At 36.7% G+C, this 21,724-nt stretch overlaps 1 protein-coding gene across 1 annotated transcript; it reads right to left on the bottom strand.

The window, feature by feature from the left end:
• Positions 1-1,525: 1,525 nt before the first annotated feature.
• On the bottom strand, positions 1,526-21,497 carry LOC148833012 (PX domain-containing protein 1-like). Its single transcript, XM_088919694.1, has 5 exons — positions 20,633-21,497; positions 7,221-7,312; positions 5,918-6,035; positions 4,837-4,942; positions 1,526-2,086 (listed from the first exon to the last, which is right to left on the bottom strand). The coding sequence occupies exons 1-5, from the start codon at positions 20,886-20,888 to the stop codon at positions 1,966-1,968; spliced, it is 693 nt and encodes a 230-aa protein (XP_088775820.1). The 5' UTR covers positions 20,889-21,497; the 3' UTR covers positions 1,526-1,965.
• Positions 21,498-21,724: the final 227 nt, after the last annotated feature.

Genomic DNA, 21,724 nt, shown 5'->3' with positions numbered 1-21,724 from the left:
TATCAATGGATGTGAACGTATTACTAAAATATTCAATAAAGGATAATACTACAAGCTTAATAATTAGAAAATGCCTTTAATAAACCTTACACTAATTGCTGACAGAAGCAGGAAGCAGTTTATTAGATTTTACATATATATTGCTCTGATATGTTAAATTCCTGTAATTCAAAAAAAATGTGCTTATCAAACAGAACCAGGGGAAACAGAACATCAAACGTTATACTGAAAACCAGACACAGGAGAATGCTCAGACACTTTTGATCCTTTTAACAGCTTGCTCCTTTGTTTCTAGTGAAGGTACAGCACAGGCACAGCCCACAAAGAAGCAAAACAATTTGAAAATAAATTGGTTCCCATTTTCTATAAAAAATAAATATAGACTTCACATCATTTGAAATTAACATCTTAGTATAAAAATACCTTTCATCATGTCTTAGTTTAGAGGATGCCATGTTTAATTTGGAATACTGATATGCTGTTGGAACTAGGATACTCAAGTTACACTTGAAAATCTCAAGCAGTCTTAGTACATTCTCTGTACTGATACTACATGATCTTTGTCTTAATCATGTCATTTTATTTACTGGAACAGAACTAGCAAAGGGAGGGAACTAAGAATGACTATAAAATAATTTGTAGAAACTCTGAAACACAGGTTATTTAAGCCTTTGAGTCTTGTCAGTTCAAGAGCTCTGGGTTCAATCCAGACACAGGTCACCTGTCATTCTTTTGACCACCTGTTTTTACTCAAACATAATCCAGCTCTAGAACAATCCAGATAATAAGATGCAATAATAGTCTAATTTATATTAGGAATATTTTTTTTTGAAAAAAAAGGAACGCAAACTCAAAAATTGTTGATGTGCTGTCCGGTAAAAATCAGCAAAGGCAGTAAAATAAGGTAAACACAAATTTTATCCACTCCAAAATAATCTTTATTAGAACTTAAAACATGTCCAGATGAAGGCTTGTGTATACTAAAACGCTGAAGAGCTCTAATAATTATTATTTTGAAGTGGAGATGGACTGCAGTGTATCCAGCTTAGGTTACTAAGTTAATGCATCAAACACAATTATTCATTTGTTTTTGTAATTAAGGATGAAGTACAAAGTACAAAGAAAAGATTGTAAAAAAAAATCAGAATAATTTTACAGAGACAAACCAGAATATATTGCTCGTTCAATATATAAACGAAGTCCAGCTACCTTTCACCACTAATATCAACAACTAGAGCTGTAAGGTTGTCTGAACTCTGAAAGCAGCTAACCATGGGTACCTATGATTAAATAGTGACCTTATTCTGTTTGTTCATTGCTGACAATGAACCCAGGAATACCTCGTGTTGAGGTTATATTTGACAATGTCCCTTGAGTATAACACATAAAATACATGCGAGTTTCAAAAAGTCCTTCATTTCCAGGGAAGAAGATCAAAGGCTTCTATAGAGGACAATGCAAATATATCAGCGCTGAAATGCCCAAAGAAGATTTCACAGAAATAATCATTTGAACTTGTAAGTAAGGAAAAGGAAGGTAATTTATTCAAATGTTCACAAGCCTTTCACATATATGGGGAAACTACAACTGAGTCGTACTGTCTTTAATTAGTTTGTAGTTAGAGCCATATTGAGGATGGCCTGACATCTATAATGTAGCATGCAGAGTGCAAAGGAAAGTTACATCAGCAGCTTGTAAGTTCCATATTTCTCAGGTGAGAGGTCCCATAGAAAGACATCTGACAGGAAGCTGATGGCTGAGTGACATCTGGACATCAAAAAACAATTTGGTTTCCCTCTTTGATGGAGACAAGCATTATAGCATGTGAAAATGAGGCACGGTGGCTAAACTGTTCACAAGGCATTCCATACTCAGATGTGACTGAGATGAGTAGGTCCAGAAACGTTCAAGATTAATCCTTGAAATTCCTGTCTGAAGCAATGCCGATTATGTTGCAGCACGTAGTCACTCCAAGATGTCCGTCTCGAAGGGGACAAGATGGTAATAGGACAGGTTGGTGACATAGGCTTCTGGGTCATCATCATTATTGTCTGGATCTGGAGGGAACTCAGTCCCATTCTCAAACCTGCAGGCAACAATAGATATTCAGGTTCACAAAAAAAGAAGAGTAGCCTGTCAAGGTCAACATCAAATCTAGTAGCTATAAATTACACAAAATGCCGTCTATAAAACAAGGAAAATGATATACTACTATATTAAAAAATCAAAAGCATTATTTGCCAAGTAGTTTTCACAGATCAGAAACCACGTTCTTTGACAAAACCACCAGGCTAGGTAATGGATGAAAAGTGCTGGTCATGTCTGGAATGCTAAATGTGAAACAAAAGTCTCAAACTTTCTAAGATTAAAAGTGGTCTGCTTATTTCCTCCCCTTTTCTGACTTGCAAAGAATAAAGTCCCACATTAAGCCTCTTCCTGTTGCCATCAGAGCTTGCAATCCAGGAAAAATGACTTGCAGTCATTCCACAATACCCTGTCTGGATCAAAGGACAATGTGCAATGCACAAGATTATATATTCTGCACTAATTGTGACTGAATTATTTATTGGTTTTCAGTAGACAAACATTAATATTTCATTGAAATGTCTTGTACAGTTTCTGTCCAATTATTATTGGTCATTGATAAGTGCAGGGTTTTTTTTTCTAAAGCAGATTATGTTTGTCTGCATGCATTTAGATTGTGCACTCGTAAAACATGAAATATCATCTCAGTGTTGCACACAATTTTTGCCTGTGTCATAATTCATGAAGTTGGTGAATAGTCAGCAATATGCTTGCATTCAAGGACATTGCAGTGAAAAGTTTGATTAAAATATAAGAATGTCTGCAAAAAGAGGATTTGTTCCATATACTGTAGCTCATTTGGTTTTTTGAAGCAAAGTGATAGTGATGCAAAGATTTCATTCAAAGATTGAAAGATGTGGTGGTTCAACTACATGGCTGAGAAGCTCAATTTCCATTTGTGTCATCTAGGTCACAATATTGTCAATAGAGTCAATAGAATTAACTATAATACCATTAGAAAGTCCTGAAAAGACTTGATAAGATATACTGTATAGTTCACCTGTGTGTGATAATTGTATAATGACGTGATTGTATGGAATGTGAATGGGCACATGGTTTGTGGGATATATAAGGTCATTTGTGTTTCACTAGCATTTGTGCCTCACCAGTGTGGATATGAACAGTAATTGTAAGTTTTGTTTAGATTCAAGTCAAGGCTAGATTTGGGGTAAACCATATGGTTAATAAAGGTTTTGTAAGGGTAAACACAGTCAGTGTTTCAGATATATTTTTGTTTTGTTTTTCTGTACGGTTCCTATTTTGTTTAAATACACTTTAAATAACTGCGTAGACCGGTTTCATGTGTGAAAGCTTCTACCGCCACACGTCCCACAGGAAAGGTCTTCCACACCGGCAGAGCGTGTAATACTGTATTTTACTCAGATTACTGATCAGTCCGGGGAAGTGCCATGGGAACTAAATCCTTGTGTTGTGTATTGTGGTCTGTAGGAATTGTGTTCATTTTGTATGTGTTCTTTGTCAAAGGACAAAAATAAAATGATTGGCATTTCATGTCATCAAGGAATCAGCACACAGCACCTGACATCTGCCTTGTCTCTGTGTTTTCTAAACAGTATGAAAACTACAGTAGCAGTCACATGATGGGCAGACAACAGCACTCCTGCATGTACACAGAGTGGCATGTAAACATTGGCCGCGAAGGAAGATTACACTTGTCCTGCATTTGTTCCAGCTGGGTCATCACTTCAGGGATCTTTGGGATGATGAGGCTTCAAATCCAAGGAAACAGCTGTTCCAGGTGCTTCCGTGGATTTATAAGTAAATAAAACTTACATTTGTAACTGCAGTCATGTGTTCTCGTTTTTAGGGGGAAAAAACATAGGCATATCAACTAGCAGTAGTTGGGCTAAATCTTTCCACCTTGCAAGGATTTACATTTTAAGAATATCAAAGTTGATAGAACTATTTTCAGTTTTAGGCAGCTTCGCTTATGACTGCATTCAGCTATGAAACTGCAGCTTTATGACTGTATACAGAAATATAGTTTCGCCTTCTTTTTTAGATTTTATGTTATGAAATAAAACCGTAAAATGGGCATTCTGTGATTATGAATGTAAGTCAGATGATACAGTCAGAACAGCAGATTAACAGTAATGGGATATAACAGATATCCATATGCTTTCTGGAAGTTCTAAAAATCACAGAAAAGCAAAATAGTGTGAGGGAGAATAATTAACACACACAAGCTATAAAACTAATAGCCTTGAATTCTTAGTATATTCAAGCCATTTTTATCAAGTCTCAAGTCAGGTTAAGTGTCAACAGCCAGAAGTCAAGTCTCAGGTGAATGTGTTCTAGTCTCAAGAAAAAACAACAGAGAATCGAGTCTCTTTCATAAGTCCAAGTGTTAAGAATCACAAGCCCACTTCCCTGGTACCCTGTGAAGCTCTGGCCGCCCCTACAGGGGTAGTCCAGCTTTGTGCCCCTTGCCTGCTAGGTTAGGGTTAGGCTCTGGTTTAGGGTGACCCTCAAAACTGCAGCTGTTCCAGAAGAAAAGGATTAAATAAATCTCCCACCACTCAATACCTATGGTACCAGGACAACAGTATTGTCACTTCATGTACCTTGACAGTGCTTTAATGAACCACACAAAAATGTCTAAATGAGATAATTCAGGAAATACCATATGGATTTGGAAATGGAAGTAACATTTATCAGTAAGCATCAGTACTGTTTTGAATACATGTTTGTTGATATAAAAATATGAGATATGGAAAAAATAATACTTACAAGTGTTCTGTGGAGTCTGTGGGTGTGGGTCGCTCTTTGGGTAGGATCTGATCGAAAACGATAGTTTCTGTGTTGGCCAAACAAAACCCATTTGATCTCATTATCTCTATAAAACAAAGTAGAAAGACGAAATCAATAATGAGAAATCATTAAATAATATATTTAGCTACTACATAAATTCATATTAAACTGTAAACTGTATGAAAATTAAACAAATTCAAAATTAAAATCAAAAAGAGTTTGACATTTCCTGAACTGTGGTTAGGGTCACTATTTTTTCATGCAAAATTATATTTATATATTATCTATATCTATCATAAACAATGGTTAATTGTAATAGAAAAATAGATTAAATTATTATTATTACTATTTAAACCAACAGAAATACTGTGCATAAAAATATTGAAAAAATCAATGCCTTGTATTTGTATACAGTATATAACGTTTCATCCCAAAGGATCCCAAAACTTCTAACAGATAGAACCCTCTCCATTCACCACTGAAGTGCAGCATCTGTCTGAGTGCTTTAGGGTAGCTGTTACAGTATGTAACAGCACCTCTCTACACAGCAGATCAAGTAGAGAAATTAGAAATTACTTCACTAAATTAAGATGGAAATTCAGGGAGATCAGATTTTGCAAGCCCATGGTAGTATTTAGCCTGACACCTGAGCACTCCTACTCTTACAAACAGTCCCTTGGGATCTACAAGACCAAGTAGTCAAGACCTCAGTTTTAAATCTTACTGTATATAAAGGATGTGACCTCGTATAATGCAGTGTCCCTGGTCACTGAATTGGAAAGAAATCACCCTAGTGATCCACCAGCACAACTTGTTTTTCCAACCAGCAACTGAGATTTCCTCAAAGGTCAGCCATCCCAATAGTATCCAGGCCAGAAATTGCTTAGGATCTAAAAGGATGGGATCAGGCTCTAGTGTGGTAATGCTGTTGTCAGAAGAATGGTAGCAGGTGTAATTTCTTTCTTAAAGCTGGTGTAATATACAAACTTAAAAAAATTCAGAGAACATCTCCTAGTTAAAATAATGAACCTTCAGTAATACAATGAAAACAAATACCAACCAGATATTTTTACTGGACTCTGGAAACAAGGCTGAATTTTGTGAACGTTGTCATTCTTCAAAACTTGGTCTAATTGAGACCGCTCAAAGAAAGTAAGGACCACTTCAGATCTAGAATACTGAATAAAAACAGGAAATACATTGCTGAATTTTTCTTGCATTCTGACATAATATTTTCTGATTATTTCAAAAATATGTATCTTTCAAAATCTGAAACATTTAACCTATTTGTATAGAAAGGACTCTATGTCAGGTCTTGTTTCCATTACTCTGATATTAAGGGTAAGAAAAGGGAATAGAGTAAGCCCCTGCTGTCTTTCACTTTAACAACTTTATTCATATCCTCTTTTGCAAAGTTGTCATAAATCATCTGAGTTTTAAAAAGGTATCTATGATAAAATTGGTTTGAAAAACCGGTTACTGAAATCAGAGAGGAAACCAGGTAGTGAAATAACAAAACTAGGTAGTGGGGTATTACACATTCTTCAATGCACTTGTGCTATTCTAAATTCTCACTGCACTTCTCTTGTTTTTAATATACATTCATTGTATGTCATTAATGAATGTAAATGGCCCCTCTAAAGCCCTTCCACATACATCCCTTTGAAAAGCAGGAGTTCTTGTACATTTTAAAGTGCACAGAGTGTTTGGCATGGCATTCAATCTTGAAAGAAACTGGAGTCTTGAAAATGTGTCTCTAAAAATAAGCCCAGTATGGTGAATTATTTGCTCTTTCTGTGTTGAGTGACAGAATGGAGTAAACATGTATTCCATTACATTACATGGACAGTAAGTCCATGTACACATTTTATAACCTGTGAAACAATTCTTCATGCAAATGGAGCAAACATTGCCATTTCAAAATGTAATTTTATCTTTAAAAAAAACATTAAGATCTGTGTGATGGGACAGCTTATCACAATATCTCATTTGCTCATGTGAAACACTTACAATATAAGAGACTGGGGTTTATGCAAGAAAACCATCATGGCACTAGGAGTAAGGTGTCATTCAGGCTGGGTGGACTAAGGTATATACTGTATTAAAGTAAAGAGGCTTAGCTTGGCACTTTCTCGATTCATTCTTTAGCGCATATTATTTTGCAGATTTTCTTCCTTGACATGCTTCCTGACAACAATTGGCAAAAATACATTTTTCAACAAAGCTCATCATATGAAGATGCAAAATGGGCTATGCAAGAAAATTAATCACCATCAGGGTATTTCTCATGTCTTTTATGTCAGTGATTGTTATCAGTAAGATGTGAGGGACAATATGTTCCATGCAGAATTGAAAAACTGTACCTTAAAAGGCAGGTTTATTGCATTTTTCAGAAGTCGTTCCACTTCGTTCAACCTAGCTTCTATGTCATTGGCCTCCTTTATTTTGACAAGCCCTGAAAAAAAACATACTTTTTCCATTATCAGTTTTATAAATTCAATCTTTGTACAAAAGCTTGCATAGATATGAAGATTTGGACCATAAAATATAATATAATATAATAATCAGATCTAAGAAATAAAGCAAAAGTGAGCCAGCTGAGTCTATCCATTAGATATCTGTGTATACAGCAAAAACAAAACTTTGCACCACTTTTCAGTTCCACATTGAGAAAGTTTACCTAAGTGTGCTTGAAGTGTTAAAAGGCACAGGAACAAATCATTGAAAGTGACAGAACTCTGGAAAATATGTTATGTTATTGTTAATGGCTTTATGTGCTCTGACCTTTTGTCTACAAAAAACGGGAAAGATTATTCTGAAATGCACGCAATTACAGGAAAAACCAGATCTGGTTCTAAATAAAATAACCTTTTCATTCACAATGCAATTGACATTTCTAATATTTTGATAACCGACTAAAAGCATGCTTGTGAATGATTTCTTATAATGGAATTTTCATATTAATAGAAATTAAAGAATATTGGGTGTCAACAGTCCTAAAGTTCACATTAAGTCTAGAACTGTTATAGAATCTAACGTCATTGTTATTGTTCTTGCGGAGGCATAGTACCACACAGGGCCGTCGCCCGAACAATTTGAACTGAATTCGAAACTAATTTTGTTTTAACTGGGGAGGCCGGGTTTGAGCGCCAGTTTGAGACACATGAGTCTGCAGATGATAGTTACCTAATCAACGCTACAATACAGGAGGCAAAGTCGAATGTAATTCAGCAGATACACCAGTAGGTTGAGAATAGGAAACATTCTTTAAAACACATGTAAAGTCAGCTTAATACTCCTGTAACCACAGACAAAGCATGCAACACACGAGGTTGATAACACACCACGACACAATCACACAGCCTGCAACAGCCACAGCTCACAACACTCCTTCATCAGCACCTCCTTGTGTAACCTGCATAGGAACTACTGCATCTGAATAAGCACTTATCATTTTAATGATCATCAACAGTCAACGGTGCTCATAAAATACAGAAGCAAACAGGTTGACTCACCATTATAGCTACAATTTTTTTCATTCGTCATGACAGGAAAAAAATAGATTGAAATGTTAGATTAGTTACATAAATACTTTTCAATATTTAAAAAAAAAACATTTTTTCCACTTCATTAGAAAATTCTTTTTTAGGGGGGAAACTGCCCCCTAATGCCCCCCCCCCCCCCCCCTTAGCGACAGGTGTGGTACCACAGTGGTTAGAATTGCTGCCTCGTAGCTCTGGGGCCCTGGGTTACGGAGTTGGGGTGCTGTCTGCATGGAATTAGTACCTTTTTTCTGTGTTTTCTGAGGGTTTTCACTGGGTGCCCCAGTTTCCTCCCACAGTCTAACGACATACAGTAATAGTACATAACTGGCCCTAGGTGTACGTGTGTGCGTGTTTGTGCCCTGTGATGGACTGGCGTTCCATCCAGGGAGTATCCTGCCCTGCACCCATTGTGTGCTGAAACAGGCTCCAGCTCTGCTGTGATCCTGAAATGGATGTAGAAAATTGATGGATGCACGTCATATTTTTCCACAAAACACTTGTGGAAGCATGTGTGATCATATGATATGTTATAAAGTTATGCATTACATATTAAGGAACAAGTAATAGGTTTATTCCATGCTGAAAAAAAGAAGAAAGAGAACACAACGTTTCGGCCGTGGAGCCTTCTTCAGGTGTGACACCTGAAGAAGGCTCCACGGCCGAAACGTTGTGTTCTCTTTCTTCTTTTTTTCAGCATGGAATAAACCTATTACTTGTTCCTTTGCAGCCTACGCATGCTGACGCAGCTACCCACCTGAACTATTACATATTAATATTATTATACAGAATTAAAAAGCCAAAAATCCTTTTTGTATTCCTGTTAAAAGGGCAAGCTGAATATATGTATATAAACCAGATTTCTAGAAATACATACAGTAAACCGTTACATAGCTTTAATACATTTGGCAGAAAATGACAGTTAAAAACACTAATCCTTTATGGGAATTTCCACAATCCTCTATTCTCATTGTTAGGGTATTTTTATTTCTCTGCAGAAAAGAACATCAGTAAGAGGAAACGGCTCGGTAAGACGTGAAAGCTGTTTCAGAAGAATGATTGAGCAAACTGTTCAAGAATTTGAGGTGGTAGAATCAGAGCGAGAGTAACACTTTGTGGGATGGTAATGGTCTTACGCAATAAATGGATGTGATCTTGTGTTCTCCTCAGTAGGACTGCAGCCCGTTCCTGGCACAGAATCTACAGTATATGAGAGATTTCCAGGAAGGCAGCACACCACAGCTTATTTGTAGGGATCAGTTGAGGATAGCCCACACATCCTCAAAGGACACAAGGCCTGTTGTTTATCAAGTCAATGGCAGAGATGGATTTCACTTTCATATTGCATATTTGCCAGGAGCTGGGGCAATATCCTATTCTATGCATCCATCTATTTTATAACTGCTTGTTCCAATACAGGTTCATTGGTTCATTGGGGAGACAAAGCTTATCCTGGCAAGCAATGGGTGCAAGACATACAGACACTAACATGCACACACTCACACCAGGGCCAGTATTCCCAGAAGCCAATCCTACATGGAGGAAACCTACATGGACACAGGGAAAACACACAAACTCCATACAAAGATAGCACCAGAAATCTAATTTAATGGGTGGCAGCAATGCTACATTCTATTATATTTTACCTTATATTTAACTTAAGAGTGGAACGTTGCTGGTGAATGTACACTTTTACAACCTTTCTAAAATAGGATATACTGTATCGGATGGTGTGTCTCTACAATTCAATAGAACATGTCTTACATGAAGATGTTCCTTAATTATGTAATTTGTATTTTGTTCTGTAATGCAACAAGCTGACCAAAATGCCAATATTTTTTTTATTTGAAATAAACGACTGCATGGCAACCCACTACAAACAAGCAACACAAATTTCACTGAGCTGAGGATGACTAAAAAAATGCTTCCTTAGTCACCGCACTTAGCAAGTAAACATCCAACCACAATGCCGTGTCAACATCTCAAACATGAGCTTTGAACTATTTTTATTATTAACAGTCACAGAAAACCTTAAGAATCACAGACCCCAGCTACATTAAAAATAGCATGAACTGAAACAGCAAAATTGTCAAGTTTCCTCACAAAACATCCATGTATGACAACAGTCCCAACAGATTCACAAGGCCAGCCTCACAAGATATATGCATATACTGTATATGTTTGAGCTTGGTGTTTAGTTCAGCTCTGTCTCTACAGTATGTCAATGAAGAGCATTATATCATGGGAGAGCTCTGCAGCACTAAACCACTTATTGTCAAGGACAGGTCCTGAGACACTTGGAATATCACACTTTTTGCCAGCTCTCATGTGCTTTTGTATCCATTAATGGAAACAGAGGCAATAAAAATCAAGACAGAAAAAACAAAAGATGGGATAACAGCTTAGACAAGATTTTAAAAGAGTATGGGAATGTACAGTAGTACAACAGCTTAAAAAATACTACTTTGTCTTTCTAAATGGCAATGATGTTTTAAGGGTGAATACTGAGATAAGATACTCGTTGGTATTTTTAAGAGATCAGCTTTGCTTCATAACAGATGGTGGGGGCAGCATTTGCCAAAGAACAATCCTTAGTCATTTTGCAAATATGTAGCCACGTCATGCACAAAGCTATATTGAACAGTGTGTATTCATATTTCTAAATTCACGTTTGCTTTCACATTCTCCTCTTTTCAAATGCTTTCAATAACTGCTGCAAGATGTTTTCATTACTTTTCATTATTTGTATAAAAGTACTATCCTCGAATGGGAGCTCAGTGTAATTGTTTTTATCTGTTGAGTTTTATTTTTTACAGTCATTGTGTGTCTACAATGATAAGTCTCAGAAGGGTGGCACGTTCATAAGGGATATCCATGGTGTGAGTCGTCTGACAGGAAGGAGGAAGTGGTTGTGAGAGTGGCCTGGATGATGCAGCCATGAGGAGGAGGAGGGGTTAGGGCTCTAGGCTTTTAACAGAACTGGATGGTTGTGTGTTTAAATCCTGTATGGACTATTGTTATTGCACAGTTGAGCAAGACATTCCATTTAGGTTGTTTCAGTAAATACCCTGATGAAGAGTGTGTAAGATGATTTGGATAAAAGTGTCAAAGGATTTAGAATAAAAAGATGAGATCTGATCTTTTGTTGAAGCAGTACTATAGCATCCTGTAATATGAGCTGCAGTAAAACAAAATCATTTCCTTTGGTGTCTTCTGCTCAGGAAACCCCAATGAGAATATGATTTAATCATACCAAAATATATCCTCTGCTACACAGATGTTAAGAAGAAAAAATCTAAGGGGCGTGACAGGATGAACACAAAAACAATGTAAAGTACAGTCCAATGTGAAATCTGAAAACCCTATCCCCTGAAAATCATGGAATGTGTGTCTGCTCTGTAATCTCAATTATTCCTAAGTTTAAAATGAAGGAATCAAGAAGACCAGTTCCCATAGCACTTTATATACTGTAATTAGCCAGTCGGACAATTTAGAAGATTGTTAGGAAATGCAAATTATTAGAGGGCCAATAATTGCAAATGAAGCTGCTAGTTGGAATCCTAAGCAGGGATTCACACTTGGTTCACAAGATTTCAGCAAATTCTCCTTATGCTAAAAGAGACACCTTATTTGATGAGGCGGACTATTAGTATACAGATTAAGCAGCATATATTGCACAATGCCATCAACTTCCACACAGCTACAGAACTACAAGGTCTGCACAGGCCAAGGCAAAGGCTGTTCATCAAAATGCTTTATTTATTTTAAGGGAGGAGAGAACCTTTTCATAAAAGGTCATTTGTAACTTGTGGACAAAACATCTACCATAAAAAATAGAGATGTTACATTTAACTTATCCCATCACAATAGACATTCTTGGCATCAGCTGCAACCTTTATTGATCCACTGCTAGATAAAGGCCAGGCTTAGTCCTTAGTTTTCAACTATATTCATCCAGCTTGCACCTGAAAGCATAATGATATCATCTTACCATCTGTCATAGGCTGTGTCAGCTTTTACCTCTTAGAATCCAGTTCATATATCCTTGATCAACTCTTTTCTATGTATTTAGCTCATGGCTATTTTATTCTCTTAACTCTTACAATGATGTCATAGTCTCTTGTTAGAACTGTATATGTATTGGATTTTCTTTCATTAAAATTAACTCTTTATTTAGTCTTTCTTTAAACTATTTTCTTGCTTGAATATGGTATATGGTTCTTTCGAAGTGAGCAGAATTATTATTTTTTCATAAACCCAAACAGGCAGTCTTTGCTAAGACTAAAGAAGGTCTGCAATTAAGTAAACCAAGTAGGAGGTTCGTTTGCTAAGCAATATTTATTTTCAGACAGAAAAAACCTCAGCCTTTGTGAAGGCTGCCTCCACCCCCACACAGCACTTAGATGGCATTTACTGAACATTATTATTTGCAGTAATACTCCATACAGATACACCAGTTTTTGTACTCAAGAGCAACGTGGCAACCTACTGCATTCTCCCCCAGATTTTCTAAAAAGGAAGCGGACAGTCTTTACTTCTGGCTTGCATTTTGGGTGACAAAACTACTTAAGCTAATAAGTTATTATCCCTGTACACTTGCAGTAAAGCTGCTTATCTTCTGCTGAACAGTAGGTTCAACACAAGCAGATTTGTAGTTAATAACCTTAATTGATACATATACATGTACCTTGTGCCTACCTGCCCAGAAAGGACCTTCCATTACATAACACCACTGTTGATTTTAAAGTAGTTACATGCTGAGCACAATTGCTTAGCCAGGAAATAAAGTGATTTTCTTGGGTGGAGGTATTTGATAAACACACAAGTTGGACGCCAGTCTTAAGAGTTTATGAGTTTATCATTTCATTCTCAGCCAGGTCTAGGAGGACTAGAGGTGAGCATGCTATATTTCTGCTCAATTTCTTCTTTTTCAAAGACGGTGCTGTGCTAGTGCTTCCGAAACTTTCCAACTGGAGGCCCACTTTTACCATCTCAAAACTTCTCAGTAGCATGAAGTGTGAGCATGCTTCAGTGCATGAAAGAGATACACAAAGCTTCTAATCCACACATTCAAGATCTCTTTTGATTGCACAGCACACCTGAGACCTTTCACCAGCATTTCTTTGTGCAGTACACAGTTTGTTTAGTACAGCACTGCACCTTGTCACAGGACTAGGCCTGTGAGCTTTTTAGAAGAATTTAGGTTCTCTCTTGATGTTTGGATTGACTGTGGTAAACACTGCTGTTGCTCTGCACTGGTGTAGGAAGGCACTAACATACAATATACACAAAATAACTAGACAATTAATTTTCTACTTACAATCTAGATGTATTCTCCAGCAGTCATAATGCTTTTGATACATTGAAGACATTGATACATAGTAGGTAACCATACAGACATGTAAAGGTTTGGAAGAATCAACAACATTGTTCAAATTCTGGAGGCTGATTTATGCCATTGCTAAGATTATGCTATGAAAACATGTACTGTATAGACAAGGGGTCGTCAGATACAGTAGATTCTGTGAGAGAACAGATCTGTGTGGGGGTCACTCTCCAGGCGTCACATCTCTCACTTTGTGCCACCCTCCCAGTTATTGCAGAGAGGCCCCTGCCTTCTCATTTTCCAGTTTATACTGCAAACACATCCGTACTCTCTTCCTAAAGAATGTGCTTCTAAACCCGCTGCCTCTTTGCTGAGACTCATTACTCGACATGCCAGGACATCCTGTCACTTTTGTATCTGAATTATGTTAGAACATTATGAATATAGGAACAGTTACAAATCAGAAGGGGCCATTAGGCTCATGTAGCCCGTCTGGTTGTTAGCAACAAATTGATCAGAGGATCCTAACCAGACATTTCTTGACAGAAGCCAGGGTATCTGCTTCAACAACATGACTGAACAGCTTGTTCCATGCACCCTTTGGGTAAAGAGTGCATCCTATTCTCAGTTTTAAATGCACTTGCATGTAGATTCCAGTATGCACCACATAGGAAACATACCACACTTCCTATTACTTAAAATCAATTTGAGTTCAGCCTGTCATGAATGGTTTAATACCTAAAAGTGATTTATCTTATGAAACACCATAAGGTGATTTTTCTATCTTCTGTTGTTTCATACTGTGTCCTTTGGTACCATGACTTCAAGTCTTAATCTAAACGGTCCTATAACTTGCTTCTTCTGACTTGTAAGGAACAAAATACAGTATTTTTGTTTGCTCTTGCCAATATTGCATTACCTTCATATGACAATTACGCATCCACGGTTATACATTGTGTATCACTCCACTTATAGGAACATTTGTTTGTTTTCCATTGAAAATATATTTAATTTATATCTTTCCTACATGTTATTAATTCCTCTGCTACATTATTACCTTTAATATTTTTATTATTGCATTACTTTTAATTAATCCTTTATTAGGTATTTTCCCTTTAGGTTAAGTTATTGGGTGTCTCTTATGCAGTTTGCTTTGCTCACTGGGTTTGTTAGATTATTTTGTCCTTTTTCCAAATATTTTGTCTCTTAGTTGCCTTTTTGAGTAGACAATGCCTAATGTGTGTATTAGTCACTTAATGTGATAAAAACCACATTAGCCTATTATGTCATGGTACTATGTTTTTATTGGTGGTTCATATCTTTTGAATCTTTTAGAAACCCACCTACTGTACAGTATGTCTCGGGCAAAACAAAGAAGACAAAAGATACAACAGAAAACAAGACTATAGCCATAAAGTTTATTTTCCCATGGGCATCTGTCCTCTCTTCTGAATCTAGAGGAGAAAAATCTTAAAAGGGTAAAATATCCTAGATTTCAAATACATTTTACAGCACGATATTAACATAACTCTGTGAAGCCATTCAGAAAAGCTATAAATGACTTCATAAGAGTGAGAAAAAAACATAACTGGTTTTATTTGAAATTGATTTGTGTATAAACTGTGTGTAATTATGTGGATATGGACAACTTCATCCAAAATAGTGTGCCTTTAGACTTGTGCTGGGAGTTAAGAGAGCAAGGAAGGAAGGTCACCACCCAGGCATCCACTCCTGTTACTTGAGTGCTTCTCTATTGTATTTACGGTCAGTGTGCACAAATTGACTGTCAGCAAGCACACTGATTAAATACCTGCTGTGATTTTATCACAAATAATTGCTGTTAAGGTGTTACATTTCTGCAGTATCATAATGGTTTCCTGTTGTAAAACACCACAAACAGTACATTCTTCACTATATTATCCATACTATGATCTGGAATAGGTAGATCTTGAAAAAAAAACATTTGTACCCAGATTGATTTGCTTAATTAGACTTCCAATCATGCACAAAATAGATTAGTAAAACTCAGTAAGCAAGATACATGCAAAGCTACTTTTGGGACCAATTTTTTCAATTTTATTTTCCCAAACACATAATGATCGGAAAGTTAATGCATTTGAACATGAACATTTTACAGTTCATATCATAATATGATGATCTCAGATGTATGACCAACACAAATTTAAAAAATAAAAGAAAACAGAATTGTGTAAAGTAACAAATACTGCATATCATTTCTCTTAATAAATGTGCAAGGTTGAAAGAAAACTTAACATATTTAAATGTTATAAGTGAGAAGGTTATTTTTAACCTTAGCAGCAAATCTATCCACACTTTCTAGATAGATGTGACATCAATCACTGGACCTATTTACTTCCATTTCTTATTAGACAAGTATGAAACTAAGCAAATGGACCTACAGTAGATTTCAGCGGAGAAACAGCTTGAGAGAAGGCAAACAATGTGTGGAATGGATTTCTGAAATCTAAAAAAACATAACTTTGTATAACATTTTTGGGATAAATGTGTATGTATAAAATGTGCATCTGTCCGTACACATACAGTACCATAGGTCTAATTTTCTAAAGGACTTTCCACACAGACTTTGGGATTTACTTTTCAGTTGTTTCCCAGATACAAAAAAAAACGTGCCATGTCACCAAGTTTGTAATGATACAGTGAAAGACTTTCATTATGTTGCCACAGACCCTGGCTCAGAAACCTGACAAAAACCCTTTTAATTCTCAAAATTATGGGTCATTCTGTCTACATTATAGTCCAAAAGAGTGCTGAATGTGAGTGAATACTCACAAAAGCTGTCCCCGGAATAGCTGCTATCTTTCTTTATATGTGGGAAAGGATTACCAGCAGCAGAAAATGAATTCCTAGATTGTGTCTACATGAGAATTGCATGTCATACAGGGTGGAACTTGAAGGCAGAAGGGGCTAAATATAGAGCGAAAACTTTAATTTAGCTTGCAGGGTGCTGTGTGACACATAGGGATTGCATAATGCTTTCATTTGCTTTGCATTCCTGTTGTTTGGTTTCCTTGGTTCTGTACTGCAACAGGCAACCATCTAGTACCAAACTAGCAGCCTTCTTTGCATGACTTACAGAAAAAAAATGTTGCTTTCAGTACAAATTAAGAGAAATACAACTGTTTTCTTTGTGTGCTTCTCTTCAGAATTGTTTATTTACGGACTCAAACTAGCCACATTATGCTTTATGTGATTACACACCTAATAAATCTCTCGGTTTTGGCATACCTTAGACTCTCAGCTGTGTAATGGATTCCCCCAGACTGAGACTTTGTTTTGGCCATTGTTCATAAAAGGGTCCTCCACCAGCTCTATGCTTTTCTATAAACAACTCATCCTTCCCACTACTCTTACTTTCTGTAGGTTCAATTCTCTGAACTTCACTTGGACAAGGAGGGGAACCCCAACCGCACCCCTTCCTTGGGATGTCTGGACTTCAGTTTTAGATGGGGTGGGGGAACTCCATTTTAATATCAAGCTGAACCTCCTCTGACAAATAAACAATGTGAGGGGACATCCCCAACTTCCCTACTTTACTTTTATGCAGGAAGTAGTGATTAAACCTAAGCTTTTTGCCACACTGCTTAGGTAGCTTAGCTATTTAACAAAAATACCTAATTGAGTGGGCATAATCACAGACAACAGTGGGTTTGGATTTTCACAGTAATCAGCTTGTGACAAAGAAATTCCATAATTTGGTCTCTATTGTTTGAACAGAGGTTTGTACAGCTTTTCCAGTTTACGTATACTGTACATATACAGTATATTCATACTTGTATACCTTTAAAAGGTTAATGGACAAAAGCTTGCACAAAAGAAATGTTTATTTTATGAGTACTGTACACCGCAGGTACTTTTGCAGCTTTGAGACGGGTGTCAAAATCCGCTGAGGTGAGGTTCCAATGTTTTGTGAACAGGTCGCCCAATATCTCAACCTACAAGTTGTAATACTGAGAAACTGGTATTAAAGGCTGTCTGGCCCTGAAAGACTAAAACCCTTAATTGGTCATATCTTACTCATAAAATCATTTCCAAAAATAAAAAAACTGAACATAGTCACTTTCAAAGAAAAAGTACAGATTAAAGCATTATCTTGTCTGTGGCTTACATGCACACTGTAAAAGGCACTAACTGTGCAGAATGGCTTACTCAAAAGAAATTTCTTCTGCATGTTGCTGGACTTGGACCCCCTTTTCTGAGTGCTTATCACAGGATATTGACATTCTTTTTCCTTTACCATGTTTACCAATATCTATCATACTTTGCTGTATCTATGCTATGCTTTATTATGCTTAACACAGAAGAAAATACAGCCTTGGTCAAGCTTGGATACAAGCTGTATAGCTGCTAAAACCAGTGGAAACCTTGAAAGAAATACTAAAACTAATACGAAAAAGCACATTATATCCAACATTGGAGATATTAGTTAACCAGTCTCCCATGTATTCAGGTTGAATGCAAACAGCAAGTTTTCTCTAGGCTAGGATCTCCTTTACTCCTCTTTTCTCTTACCACATTATAACGTTCAAATGTGCATTTTTTCACATGTGGAACTGAAATATGTAGAGTATACTGAGAAAAGAACTTCCTAAAGACTCTGCCAGCAGTCAAACACTTCAACCTCAACTTCCTCTTAAAATGGCATGATCTGCAAAATCACCCTTAGCACATTAACAGTTTCTGTGGTAAAAGTCACACATGACCCCTTTGAGAAATTACATTGATTTTACAATTAATATTCTGTGGGGAGAAAAAAACACATACTTCATTATTACTAAAGGTTCATAATCTCTTTGCTAAAGGTTTGTCTAATGACAAACTGCAATTAATAACCCGGAAAAGTGAAAAAGTAATTTATTTGTATTTATTTCCACATACTGCCAGAGATACTATATTCCTTTCACTGAGATTTCTTTGCTGTCTTTATTCCTTTATGACATTTTCACAAAGTTGAAAAAACTATAGGCTGATAATTATGGCATCTATTAACAGCAAAACAATAGACTAGCAAGTACACTTTATTCAAAGAGCGTTTCTGATAGGTGTCTGTAAAACACATTTAGAATAGTGGAGGATTTATATTATTATATATGAATTGATTTTATATTTGCTTAGCGGTACTAAGTATTCTTGTTCATTACAAAGGAAAATGCTAAACACATTTCAAATGCCTTTGAAAACTTTTTAGGATTCTTCTGTGAATATTGAACTAGATAAATTTGCTTTTCAGTATGCCATTGCAGCTATTTATTTTGTGATTTCATAAAACAGAAAAAAAATCTAAAATTGTAAGATGGGAGGCCAAAAAAAAGTGTAGACTATATCCAGAGTATGCCAACCTCACTCATTTACTGTTCACCCATTAAGCTTTTACTGTATGTGAATATGATGGGAAAGACCAAATTTTTTGAAGGGACAATTTAATTCTTTTAACATTGAATTTGTTCCAACAGCTATGACTGTAATACGCAAAACTATAATTGAGTAATATGTTAGACCTGATCTCATTTTGTAAAACAAGCCAATCATTCACCTGATACATAACAATATCGCTTAGTTTGAGGCTGATGTTGAATACCTGAAGGGTGATAAAAGCCCTCCAGCACATCAGCCTGAACGACAGAAGCAGACACACAGTAGGTTTTATTGGTAGTAGTGGATAGACTTCTAATACAATTAGAAAATACAATATAACACTGGACAAAGAGTTTTCATACTCTTCACAGAACAAGAGCTTTGTGATAATTCATAGAATGTGCAGATTTGCAATTTTCACAGAATTGTGTGATGCAGCACTATTTGCTATGCCACATCTTTTGTTAGTAGGCTGTTCAGAATATAATTTACTTTTTTATATTTCACGAGAAACCTTCGGATGGAATACTGTATGTTGTCTTCATTTTGGAATTAATAAGAACGCAGGACCAAAAGAGAATAATGCCACAAAAAATATGTTGTCAGTTATTTTACTATAAGTATTTCCATGTAATTGCTTCCATAACAGAGTACTCTGTTTACTGTTGTACTTGTATGCCTTAACAAGTCTCCAATGAACTCGATATTAACGAGAAAGTTTACTAAAAAAAAAGTTGAATTTTACACAAAGGTCTGAAGTTCCACTGAGATACAGAAGAGGGCAGCCCTAAAACACATATTGGCCAGTTTCTCAAAGATCTTAAATGCACCACAAATATGTAATTTTAAATTTTTTGAAATAAATCTTTACTTTGTGTAGAAAATGCAACTGGGAAAGTAAGAAACATACAGTAAGTGATAACTTCCAAGGAAGAATATTGAATTTGGAAGCTAGTTCATCGCTAGTTGATACGTTTGGTTTCAGATGTCATCGGGTCAGGCCAATATAATTTATTTAACGGATTTTATGTAACATAACCAAAGCAACAACTAAACCAAATATAATATATTTATACTATAATTCTACTTCCCACGATTATTGTTTTAAAACCATGACAAATGTATAATATCAACAATATAAGTAAACACTCTTAAGCGTAAAGCTAAAACTACCTGTTAACAACAACTACTCCAAATCTTTGTCAAATATTTATAGAAAGTGAAAAGCAACATTTTCCTTTTTAAATCCATATAAGCGCTTGTATCAAAAAAAATAAAATTAAATGAGGTCTACTGTAGTCTATGAACATCGCGCATCCATGTTAGCAACAATGCCACATCAAACTTTTCCTGTTAGGGTGTTTCTGTGTAAAAATCACTGACATTAGTGCAAAATGTAACCAAATATTTTAACTTTGGAAATTCAGACAAAAAAGCCCGTGGTGTAAGTTAATATTTCTGTAAAACCTTAAAACCTAGCAAATTTCTATTTTTTTACTATCAACTTTCTTACCTTCTATTAGGGGCGACTGTGCGAGGTCACCTCTGTCTTCGGGGAAAGAGTCCAGCAGCCTTTTAAATAGCCTTCCCAGATCAGAGTAACTCCTGTGCAAGTACAATATGTTCCTGTCAGACCATTCAGTTCGAATTTCAAAAAAATCCTCTTCGTCCCCTCTGTTGCTAATGATAAGCCTCCGTATCCCGTTGACCCAACAGTCCTTCACGAACATATTCACCAGAGATGTGCCCTCAAACACGGCTGATGCCATCCTGCTTCACTCCAGCATGCTTGAGCTGGAGGTAGGTGCTCCTCTGTGGACCGCCGGACCCGCAGAAGACCGATGACCGCTGTTCTGCTTATCTAGCAAGAAGACTTTGCTCCTCAACAATATCGCATAAATTTTCCTCCCAGCAGTTCTTGCTGCCTCCCGTAGCAATAGAGTTAACTAATGACCGTACCGCAAATGCAGACGCAGTTTCAAACGTGGCACTGAAATAAACGGAGATGAAAATACACCCTCAAAGTGTCGGAACTTGGCATCACGCTTCAAAAAAGCAACAGACTACAAAGACGGAGGAAAAGGACACTGACAATTCTACCGACGCACTTTTTGTTTCTTCACATTCATTTTGAAAGTGAGAAAAGTTATAGATACCCCATCCGTTTTAGTTTTCCAGGATAGGCGCTGCTTGTATAGTATTTAGTTCTAACAAGAAAACAGCGCCTTTTCTCCTTTTATTCCAACAAGGGGAAATAAACTTAGAGCTAGGAAACAAACTGCAACAAATCGAGTCGAAGTGCTGTTACAGGGATGTAAATCCTGTCAGGTCCAACTGCCAGCTTGCTACGTGTCCAGCGGCTCTGAGGCGCAGATCTCGCAGCTGCTTCCTTTCTCCAGAAGTTGCCTTCTCGCACTCTTCCCCCAGCGCAACTGGATGCTATGCGAGGAATGCTGCCCTCTCTAGGGTCAGGCAAGCGGGCCTTCCCCGGCACTCTCGATCTGTCAAAAGCCACTAGGAGAGGCTGTCGGCCGGTAAAAGGGTAGAGGGGAAGACTTAAATACGCTGCATCTAGACCCTGTCTAAAGTTGCAAAATCCATTAAA

This window comes from Atractosteus spatula, chromosome 6 (assembly GCF_055471065.1).
Source record: "Atractosteus spatula isolate fAtrSpa1 chromosome 6, fAtrSpa1.hap1, whole genome shotgun sequence".
In the NCBI taxonomy this organism is placed as follows: Eukaryota; Metazoa; Chordata; class Actinopteri; order Semionotiformes; family Lepisosteidae; genus Atractosteus; species Atractosteus spatula.
This window is presented reverse-complemented; position numbering and strand designations above follow the sequence as displayed.